This window comes from Hevea brasiliensis, chromosome 9, assembly GCF_030052815.1.
Source record: "Hevea brasiliensis isolate MT/VB/25A 57/8 chromosome 9, ASM3005281v1, whole genome shotgun sequence".
In the NCBI taxonomy this organism is placed as follows: Eukaryota; Viridiplantae; Streptophyta; class Magnoliopsida; order Malpighiales; family Euphorbiaceae; genus Hevea; species Hevea brasiliensis.
This window is the reverse complement of record NC_079501.1, coordinates 85,123,326-85,135,270: the sequence shown is the minus strand read 5'-3', so window position 1 is coordinate 85,135,270 and position 11,945 is coordinate 85,123,326. Positions and strand designations below refer to the sequence as shown.

General features: G+C 34.7%; 1 protein-coding gene across 1 annotated transcript; it reads right to left on the bottom strand.

Moving 5' to 3' along the window:
* Positions 1–7,051: 7,051 nt before the first annotated feature.
* On the bottom strand, positions 7,052–7,807 carry LOC131182925 (uncharacterized). The gene has a single exon (XM_058152431.1). The coding sequence runs from the start codon at positions 7,805–7,807 to the stop codon at positions 7,052–7,054; it is 756 nt and encodes a 251-aa protein (XP_058008414.1).
* Between the last annotated feature and the right edge of the window lie 4,138 nt (positions 7,808–11,945).

Genomic DNA, 11,945 nt, shown 5'->3' with positions numbered 1-11,945 from the left:
CCACCAGAATGGCCGTGTGAAACAGAAAATTATGCCCTTTGGCCTGCCCTTCCTTCCCCTTTTCTCCCTAACCTGCCCCACTTATAATGTTCAAACCATGAAATTTCCTTTGAGTTTGCATTTTGCAATACAATTAATTGGATTGACCAATGCTCCTATTATATTTTTAATTTCATTAGAAATATGGAAATTCATAACTCATTTCTTGATTTACATTTGTTTGGACGGTTTGCAATGTAACTTATTAATGTGTCTATAGTATTCTAAAAATAGTATAGTACAGAATGAATTAATAATCTTTTTTATAAGTGAAAATTTTATTAAAAAAAAAGAAAATGTTAATATTCGAATATCTTGCTAAACTTAGGCCAACATGTCAACCCAAACATGCCCAATCTATGATGTTTTATTCTAAGTAAAGTTTTAATAGCCTTTTTTTGTTTTCTTAGATAGTATGATGTGGTAAAATAAGTATAAAAATTGCTAAAATACTCTTTTACTGAAGATGAAGGGATAAGAAAAGTTTTTATAGATAAATGAATATAATATAATTTAAATTTTATAAATTATACAAAGATAAAATGGGAATAAAAAATTTTAGACCATCTCTAACCAACAAATTGGTGAGTTGAAAAGCTGTGGTAAAATGATTGTTAAGAAACTATCATTTTACAATTCTAAATCACCCTTGTTCAAAAACAATATCTTCCCAAATAAGAAGAGAACCCCATATCATAAAACCATGGCAAACAATCATCCAAATAGAAGATTAGTTTAGAAATGGCAATAGGGTAGGTCGATGACAAGGATCGTTCTCGTCTTCACCCCACAAAAGTTTGGGGTTAAGATAAGGACTTCTCTTCAGAGAGCAGGATGAAGCGGGTTTTCCCAAGAGACTTTTCTTTTAATTCTTGTTTTTTTTTTTCTCATTTTAATTTATTATTATATAATATAAATTTATTTATTAAAAAATCAATTATAAATTAGAAATATAAATTTTAAACATAATTTTAATTATATTGGTTAAAATTATAATATTTAAATATATAAAACTAAATTATTTTTAATAAAAAATAATAATATATTATTATGCAGAATGAGTTACAAGAATTTCAAGAAAGTGAGACTTTCTCCATGTCCCTGCATAATATGGAATGGATCGAAAAAAATTTATCTTATGCGAGATAAATCAAATCGAGTTTTGAAACAATTATCATCCTTAATTTAATAATAAAATTTTTAAAATTAATATTTATATTAATAAATTTTAACTTAATAATATTAGAATTGTATCATATTATAAAATCTGAAGTTCAAATTTTAATAAAAACAACTAAAAAAAATCATGATGAGTTGTCTTCACAATTATAAATATCAATAAAAGAAAAAGCCCTTGTATCTATGTTGCATGATGACAAGTACATTTTCTCGAGGCATGTGATCCCAAAGGTCTTTATGACGTTTGTCAAAAAAAAAAAGGTCTTTGTGACACAATTAATCAACAATTTCACTTCATTGTCAATTAGGCAAATTAGTCTTAATTTTTATACTTCATGATTTATAAAAGAAAATAAATATAAAATTTTTCAATAATAAAGAGAGGAAAAGCAAAGCTAGTTGCTTCTTTCTCACTGCTAGCACATGACTTTTGATTTTTTGTTGGCAAGCCAAAGATGGAAAAGTTATTGTTTATTGCTTTTATGTCACGTAGAAGAAATGACTCGTCACGTTCGTAGATTATCTATGCTTTTATAAAAGGTCAACCGATTTAAAGCCCCATAATATGTTAACGAGTTTACATGATTGTTGGAGTTGATATTAAAATAAAATATTATTTTAAAAATATTTATTAAAATTTTTAAAATTTCAAATTAACTCAAATTTAATACATTTTAATTATAAAAATTTTAAAAGAGTCTACGAAAGATAAGCTTATATTAAGGATTCGCCTTTCAATGCACCCCATTTAGGATCACAATAGATAGAATATTCGTGAAAATCATCTCACTTAAACTCAATTAATATTATAAAAATCTGAACTCGTTTTAAATTCGATTAACTATTTGAATCTGACTCAAACATGATTATTACTACTTCAATAATACTCGAACCTGTCTAATTTTATATATTTTAATTAATAATTTACATAAAAAATTATTTTTATTAATACTTTGTATTTTAAAATTTTAATAATTCTATAAAATATTTAAGTTTTATTTTATTTTATAAAATATATAAAATTTATTAATATTATTATAAAAAATATATTTTTTATATTTAATTAAGTATTTATATAAATAACTTCGGTAATGAATATCAAATATGAAATCTGAACAAACTCATCTGAAACCCAATCACATACTATTCAAACCCTTCCTATCAGAATTTGATCGAATTAAGTACAGCAAAAACTAGACATGTTGTTATCCCTATCCCTACTTCAAATTCAAATTTACTAATCCTACTATAAATTTCTAAAAGCCTGTAAGATCTCCCTAATCCTAAACTTTCATTTGTAAATTTTCAAGAGAGTAAAATAATCTTTAAATGGCTTTCTTTTAATAGTATTTAAAAAAAATATATTTTTTAAAAGATTAATACAAATTAGCTCTTTCATTTTGCAATCATAACCTCAAACCAAGCTTAAAAAGATTTAGAAAATATTTATTGATATCTTACAATTTTTTTTTTGAATGGAAGAAAATTTTTACATTAATTCTTCATCATCATATATGAATTTGAACTCCCAAGAGGGCCAAACATACAAATTGGTGTTCTTAAATGTGGTTTATTTCTACGAGTAATTATTGCTTTTACATAGAGGGCAAGAAAGTGGGAGGAAAATTGAGAAACTCTTAACGAATGATGGAAAAGAAATAAAATTCTCCTTTTTTCTTGCATTAATTACTATTTCCAGTAAATACGTAGAAATTTTGGAAATTTGGGAATCAATATAAAAGAGAAAAAAAAATGTTGTTAGCTAACAAGACCATAATTGGTAAATTAATAAAAGCTAATGGTTGCTAAAAGAAAATGCAATTCTCCATATCTGTTAGCTTCGTATCTTGCTTTCAACTAGGCTTGAAAAGGGGAGGGGGAAATTATAATATATATATATACATAAAATGTGATGTCGTTTCTTTTTTCTCAAGTAGAAATATGTAGTTAATATTGTAATAAATAAGCAAAAGTATAATTTAGTACTCTACACTTTTGTAGAGCGGGGCTGTAGTAAGGCGAAATATCATCTACTAGAATTATATAAAATATACCAGGTAATGCCCAGGAAAGATGGTGGATTAATTACAATGGTCTCACTTAAGTACCACATCCTTAGACAACATTTTCTAGACATGTACTTCATACAATCCTAATAGAATCAAATCACTAGTAAGTACCGTCTTCCCATAACACTAACACAGTACTAAGGATTTATACCACGAAGGCATAGATAGACAGGAGTTGTCACCCGGGTAATAATCGGGATATATTCAGTGTTTCTTCCAAGGGTCATGGATGGCAACTTACTCTTTGCAGAGTTTCCACAACCGTCATTACTATAGCCCAATATCTAGGTTCGGGATAGTGGGTACGTAAGGGGAAGGTGTTAGGCACCCCTTACGCCTAGTCTAACCTTGTTAATTCGAGTACAAGTCCTCTACTAATGTTTCTAGAAGTCTTATTTATTATTCCTTTATTAAACTTTATCTTAAAAATGCAATTCTAATCCTACACACGCAAGTAATTCACAAAAGAGTTGTTGTTTACAAACAATTTTCATGCACAAGTAATTTCTATCTATGGGGTTGTTAATTATTTAAATGATATTTACCAGATAACTAAAATTAATTTATTATTGAGAATTTAATATATAAACAAATTCAATTTCAAATAACCCTAAGTTTCTATTTAACCTAATTAATAAAATTTTCACCTAGTTATCCTAAGGATAATTAAACTAAATTAATTATGTACATGTGTAATTTATTTTAATATCACATGAGGCCCAAACAATCACGACCTAATAAAGATTTCTAACATGTAAATTTATTTTACAATTACCAAGTATTAAATTAAATTTATTTTACATGCCAAGATTAGTTTAATTTACAAACAAGATTAATTTTAATTTACAAAGTATTTATTAAATTAATTATATGCAAAAGTCAGTTAAATTAAAAAATAAAGTTAATTTTAATTTACCAAATAAAAATCCTATTATTACTACAATTTCATGCCAATGGTTATTATTTTTTTTTTTAAGATCATGCCACGGAATTAATAATTCAGTTTCATACCTCCAATTACATCTTACAGTCATATAATTTTTCATCATCGGGTTTCCACAGTCTCAATGCACATACTCATAACAAAATAAGGGTTTACAGTTTGCCCTCCACTTTGGTGAAAGTTAAAATCAATGTGAAAACATTACTCAAGTTTCGTCAAAGTGAGACTCAATCTTCTAATAACTATGAAACATTGGCTATAAGGATCGAGTACATCTTGCTTGGTTGACATACTCTATGTTATGAGACTAGCTATGGTCTCATAATCGTGATAACTGTGTCATGTGAAAATCGAGTGCATCTTGCTCTGTCGATACACTCTGCGTCATGAGACTAGCTATGGTCTCATGACAATGGCAACTGTGTGATTTGAAATGTTGTGGATTCGTGTTTAGGACCGCGGTCCCAAACTACCTACGTATCCTCCTAGCTATCCTGAGGAAGAATCAGACCTACTCATAGTCCGACACTTGAAACTGTGGTGATGCATGTTCTTCTACGCCTTACACACCTACAGGTGACATGTTGATGCGTGTTTTTCTACGTCTTACACAACTATGCCATATGCCCTAAACAATGTCTAAGGACTTACCAAAAAAAGCTATCATGAAATGTTGTGGGTTCATATTTAGGACTACAATCCTAAACTACCTACGTATCCCCCTCACTATCCTGAGGAAGAATCAGACCCCCTCGTAGTTTGACACTTGAAACTGTGGTGATGCATGTTCTTCTATGCCTTACACACCTACAGGTGACATGCATGTTCTTCTATGCCTTACATAACTATGTCGTGCGCCCTAAACAATGTCTAAGGACTTACCAAAAAATATCTATTTCATGATTTCAAAAAAATTGAGATGACTGCATCTCAAAACTCTTTTGGTGATTTTTGTGCTTCTTGTATGCCACTTCCTATCATGGGCATGCTGATTTTGCTAGAGATTCTAAAAAAACTTAGTCCTCTGATGGACCTCTTTTTGCAAAAACTTTCTTATAACCTCAAAATTTTTTAGAAGAACTGTTCACCAAAAAAGACTTCCTTAAAGTCATAATACAATTTCTCTCTGATTTTTCTTTTTCCTCTCTCCCCCTATGGTTTCTGCCTTGACTCATTTCTCTTTCATGAACTCCATTCTCTATGACCTAACTTTTACTTGAAATGCTCTTTTGGGTTTTCATCTCAGCGAGCTTGCTCTAACTTTTGCCTAAGCAGCCCTTTCGGGTTTTCCACCTAGCGAGCTCCTTTCTTTTTTTTTTTGAAATTAGACAATTACCAGGGCATTCATATCAAGCACCTATTCTGTCATGCTCACAAGACATAGATTAAATCAAAATAATGCAGTTCAATCACTTAATCATTTGATGTATCCCTTAAGACACAAACATTAACAATCATAATTAAACAAAACCTATTCCTAGTTAATGCAATTAAAAACTTCTTTATTTATTCAGGTACACCATTACTCCCTCTTACATTTAGTCTTGCCAAATTTTCAATCTTCCAAAGTTAGAAATAAACTTTATAACCTACCGAATAGCCTTTTTAGGTTTTTCATCCAGATTTTCTCTCATCTCTCCTTTTGCCTAGACCGCCTTTTATAGGTTTTCAATCTAGCTTTTTTTTTTTTTTACCCTTACTTTTGCCTAGATTGCCTTTTGCAGGTTTTCAGCCTAGCAGGCCTATCTCACACAAAGTATCGTTTGAGTTTGTCTAAGTTGACTGGTTCTTGAAATTCATTCCCATCCAAGTCTGATATTCTTACAGCACCTCCTGGTAAGATCTTTTTAACTATGTATAGACCATCCCAGTTTAGCTTAAACTTTCCTCTTAGATCAAAAGGGATGGGCCGAGCTTGTTTCAAAACCATGTCTCCCTCTTTGATCTTTCTTGGCTTCACCTTCTTATTAAAGGCCCTGGCTATCTTCCTCTAATAAGCCTGCATATGATACAAGGCTCGCATCCTCTTCTCATCAATCAAAGCTAGTTCTTCATATCTTTTCTGGGCCTACTCATTTTTCGGGATCTTAGCTTCTAGTATCACTCTCAAAGATTTGACCTCTAGCTCAATGGGTAGTACTGCTTCAGTCCCATACACTAAAGAGAATGGGATTGCCCCTGTGGATGTTCTTGTAGTAGTGTGATAACCCCAAAGAGCATAAGGGAGTTTCTCAGGCCAATCCTTATAGGTTTCAACCATTTTTCTCAGAATGGTTTTCACATTCTTATTTGCTGCTTCTACTGCTTCATTAGTCTGTGGCCTGTATGGTGAGGACTTGTGATGCTTAATCTTAAATTCGACAATTAATACTAAGAAATCACCTTTGAACTAGGTGCCATTATCTGATACTATCTCGTGGGGTACCCCAAACCTATAAATCAAGTTCTTTTGCACAAACTTACTTATCTGCTTAGCCCCTACTACTTTATAAGATTCAGCTTCAACCCACTTGGTGAAATAGTCAATTGCCACAATGATAAATCTATGGCCATTAGAAGCCGTGGGAGAAATCTTCCCAATAATGTCTATGCCCCATATTGAGAATGTCCACAGTGAAGTCATACTGTAGAGTTCACTGGGAGGTGGGTGATTCAAATTCCCATAGATTTGGCACTCATGGCATCTCTTCACGAATTTAGCACAGTCAGTATCCATGGTAGAGCAGTAATAGCCCAATCTTAAAATTTTACCCGCTAACACCCTTCCGTTCATGTGAGGACCACACATTCCTGCATGTACTTCCCCTATTATCTGCTCAGACTACTTTTCTGTCACACATAAGAGTAATAGTCCTTTGAAGAACCTTTTATAGAGTTGCCCTCCAAGCAAAGTGAACTGAGTGGCTAATCTATGGATTATAGCTCTATCCCTACTATTGGCTGACTGTGGATATTCTCTTACCTCTAAGTATCTTCTTATATCCTCATACCATTTCCCCTCATCTTTTAGATCCAAATGTACTATTATTAACCCTTCATAGCATGGGATTCTACTCCTTATCAGGATAACTAATTGGGTCAGCTTTTGATCGCCCTTCTCCCATAAGGATGCCAGCGTGGGTAGAGAATCAGCCATCTGGTTCTGAGTTTTGGGCATATGCTTCACAATCACTTCCTTAAAGCTAAATAATAGTTTCTTAGTATACTCCAGGTATGACCTCAACTTTTCTTCTTTTAATTCCCATTCACCTTTAACATGGGAAACCACTAGTATTGAATCTCCGAACACCTCTACTTTTTTAACGCCAACAGCTATTAATGCCTCCAGGCCACAAATGCAAGCCTCATATTCTGCAACATTATTAATGGTTGGGAAACGTAGCCTTTTTGACATTAACAATTGTTCTCCATTTAGTGCTTCCAAAACTACCCCTATACCGGCTCTGCTCTTATTCATGGCCCCATCAAAGTACATTTTCCATGGCTGGACCTCTACTAGCTTGAGACTTTCATCCGAGAAAGCTGTTTCGATTTTTTCCTCCTCATTAACTGGATTTTCAGAAAGAAATTCGGCCATTGCACACCCTTTGATGGTTTTTTGAGTCTCATACACAATATCAAATTCAGACAATAGGATCAACCATTTGGTCAATTTTCTAACTAGCGCTGATACTTCAAATAGGTACTTTAAATGATCCATCCAGGATACTACAATAACTCGATGGGCCTGAAAGTAGTGCCTTAACTTCTTAGTTGTCATACTACAGCCAGATAGGTTTTTTCTATTAGTGAATAATTCTCCTCATAAGCAAGGAGTTTCTTATTGATGTAATAAATGGCTCTCTCCAAATTCTCTACTTCTTGTGCTAACATTGCTTGCCAACATTGCCCCCAGGGCCATGTTTTCCACTGATAGGTAGAGGATTAGAGGGATGCCAGGGATGGGTGGTGACAAAACTGGTGGATTGCTCATGTACTACTTTGTCTTTTCAAACGCCTCTTGACATTGCTCATTCCACACCACTGGCTGATTCTTTCTTTGTAGCTTAAAAATTGGTTCACAAGTAGTTGTGAGCCTAGCTATGAACCTACTGATGTACTATAATTTTCCTAAGAAACCTCTAATATCTTTTTCTGTTCTTGGGGCTGGCATCTCTTGGATTGCCTTCACCTTATCTAGATCAACCTCAATCCCTTTCCTACTGATCATATGCCCTAACAATTTGCCTGAAGTGACCCCAAACACACACTTGCTAGGTTCAGTCTCAATTTATACTTGATGACCCTCTAAAAGAACTTCTCTAATGCCTCAAAATGTCCCTCCCTAGTTGGGGATTTTACTACCATGTCATCCACATATACTTTAACTTCCTTGTGCATCATGTCATGAAACAACATAGTAGCCATTCTCTGATAAGTCGCACCAGTATTTTTTAGCCCAAAAGGCATGACCTTATAACAATAAGTCCCCCATTCAATGATAAAAGTTGTCTTTGCTTTATCTATCAAATCCATGAGGATCTGATTATATCCCTAAAACCCATCCATGAAAGAGTACATGGCCATGCAAGTAGCACTGTCAACAAGCACATCAATGTGAGGCAATGGGAAATCATCCTTAGGAGTAGCCTTATTCAGGTCCTTATAATCTACGCACATCCAAACTCGCCCATCCTTCTTGGGGACTGGCACAATGTTGGCTAACCACTTGGGATACTCAATTACTTCAATGAAATCAACCTTAATGGGCTTTTTCACCTCTTGAGCTATCTTTTCTTCCCATTCTGGCCTAAGCTGATGCTTCTTTTATTTTACTGGCCTCATGTTAGGGTTTGTGGGGATCTTATGCTGTACTATGTCTCGATCAATTCCTGGCATATCTTTATAAGACTAGGCAAATTCTTCTTGGTACTTTATTAATAAGGCTATAAATTTATCTCTTTCTTTTTGGGTTAAATCTTCAGCTAACTTAATGTCTTTAGGATCATTTGGTGTACCCAAATTAATAGAGATTGATTTTAATGCATTAACAGAAATAGATTCTAAATGATTATGAATGTTATGCATGTGGCCATTAGGATGAATATCAAACAAGTAAGCAAAAGGACTAGTAATATTATTAATTTTTACCTCAAAATCATCATCAAGTACATCAGAAATAAAAATATCAGTATCACTACTGTGAGCATTACAAAAGATAGACTCAAACTTAGGGGTGTAGGTCCAAGTGCTTGGCTTCCATGCTGACTTTAACTTGATGGCACTGACCTCCTGTTCTAACTCTTCAACATGCGGCAGCTCATGGTCATCAGTCCATGCAATTGCGCCCTCCCTGATGAACTTGGTGGGCTTAAGTCTCTCTTCATCTTCAGTTGACTGATAGCCCAGCCCATATCTAGTGATCTACGCCTTTATTTTTGAAAAAGTCACTAAGCCATTAGCTCATTTTTCCCAACCCATGCTAGGAAAAAACTTCATCCCTTTCATCATAGTGGCCACCCTAGGATCCATCCAGTCTTCATAGATCCTAGCAACTTGGAAACTAGACAATAGTGGTACCGAACCATCCACTTGCAGCATAGCTACTTCCCCATCTCTTTTAGCATTGATGGTGATTATACCATCTTGGTGTGGGATCTTGATCTTTTGGTGGAGTGTAGAGGGGACTCCACCTAAGGGATGGAACCAAATTCTACCCAACAGTAAGGAGAATGTCATAGGGATGTCTAGCACAGTGAACTCAACTTTGGTTTCTACAAGCCCCACCTTAACCATAGTCTTGAATACCACTATCATGTTTCTCTTTGAATCATCATAGGCCCTGATAACCAGATTAGAACCAGTTAGCTCAGACATAGAAATTTCTAATTTTGGTAGAATCTTCGTAGGGCATACATTGATGGCTGACCCATCATCTATCATCACACAAGGCACTTTCCACCCTCTAACCTCGGCGGTCGCAAACAGAGCCCTGCTATGGTTTCTCCCCTCAGCTGGGAGATCATGATCAAAGAAAGTAATATGACCCCCATCTTCTATAAGCACAACTTTGGCAATCTCTTCTAGAGTTTTCTCTGTGAAGACTTTTAGTACACTTAGGGCCTTGGTTAGCACAGTTCTGTGTTTTTCTGATGTCAATAGTAATTCCTAGACCGTCACGTTAGCCTGAGTCCTTTTTAATTGCCTAAGGACCTGATATCCTCTTCATCTGTGTCCTCTTTATCTAACACCTTGGCTTTCCCTCTCACATCATCCTTCTCCATGGGTGGATCAGGATAATATCTATAACTACTAGTCATGTGTCTCACCTTACTCTTTCCCTCTCCGTCGGAGTCAACCCAAACATCTAACAAACCTTCCTCATCACTGGAACTATCCTAGATATCAATTGTCATCACAAATCGAGGTTTATCAAGCTTTTGGATAGGTTGGATAAGGTTGAGATTTTGGTCAGGGTCAATTAGGGTAGTAAAAATCATGTAAAGTCTTGGTGAGGGTGGAACATTATGGTTGGGCATTGGGTTGGTGCATGTGTTGGGTTAGTTTTCTGGGTCAGCTATTTTCTTGGCATCGATCAGGTCCTGAACTTCGTATTTTAGCCAAAAACATCTATCAGTGTCATGGCCATGAGTTTGATGGAATTGGCAGTATAGGTTAGCATTATAATTGGGTGGCAGTGGCTTGAGTGGTGGTCTAGGTGCTAAGGGTTGGAGGAGTCCCCGAGCTTTGAGTCGCTCAAAGACTTTAGATAGGGGTTGGTTGAACTGAGAGAACTTTCTAGGGGTGCGGGACACGGTCTGAACCTCAATGACTTTGTTTTCCCCAGTAATGTTGCCAGCTGACTGGTATCCTCCTCTCTTGGGCTGATAACTCTTCCTTTCATTGTTCAATAAATCCTCCACAAATACCCCATCATCATATAGCTGTTCAAAGGTTGCCAAGGAATAACAATAAAGTTTCTCATAACAACTAGGCTATAGAATTTTCACTTGCAAGCGCACCTGATCCTTTTCAGTAGGCCTATTGGTCATCTTCATGGCCTTTTTCCTCCATCTCAATAGATACTCAGAAAAGGTTTCATTTAGTTTTTGCCTAGTGGTCTCTAAGTCTCTCAAGGTAACATCTAAAATTGTATTATAGGAGTACTGTTGTATTATAGGAGTTACTCCTAACATCTAAAATTTTTGGGTAGATTCCCATCCATCTGGATGTCAAAGTCATCTGCATTTAACAGCCCCATTCCAGTAAACTCAGCTTACTTTTTCACACTGGCCTAAAGTTTTTCCATCATCTTAGTAACAACTCTAATATCCTCACTTGTCCCTTTTTCTTTCTTTTTGGCCTTGTTTTAGAGATAATCCTCTTCATCCCAGAGGTCATCAAAGGCCTTCTTTTTACCACTCTTTTCTTTGGGCCTTTTCACCAGAATATCACTAGGCCCACCCATCTCTAGCTTCTTCTCAAAGTTGGCCATGATTTTTCCTTCAAGCTCAGCCATCTTGGCATTCAAAGCTTCCTTAAGCATCTGTCTAAACATGACTTTAGTGTCTTCCATTTTAGCTTGTGCAGGTGTGACTCTTACTAATCTCTTTCCCTCCCTAACCCAAGTGACCTGGTTATAAGTCTTTCCGATGTGTTCTAAAGCTATGTTTACTATAAGAGAAAAAAAAATACAAGGTCTTAATAACTTATGCTATGTACAAATGCAATGCATG

Excerpts from the sequence above, each read along its gene's own strand:
- LOC131182925 (XM_058152431.1), bottom strand. The coding sequence starts at position 7,807 with ATGGCCGAATTTCTTTCTGAAAATCCAGTTAATGAGGAGGAAAAAATC.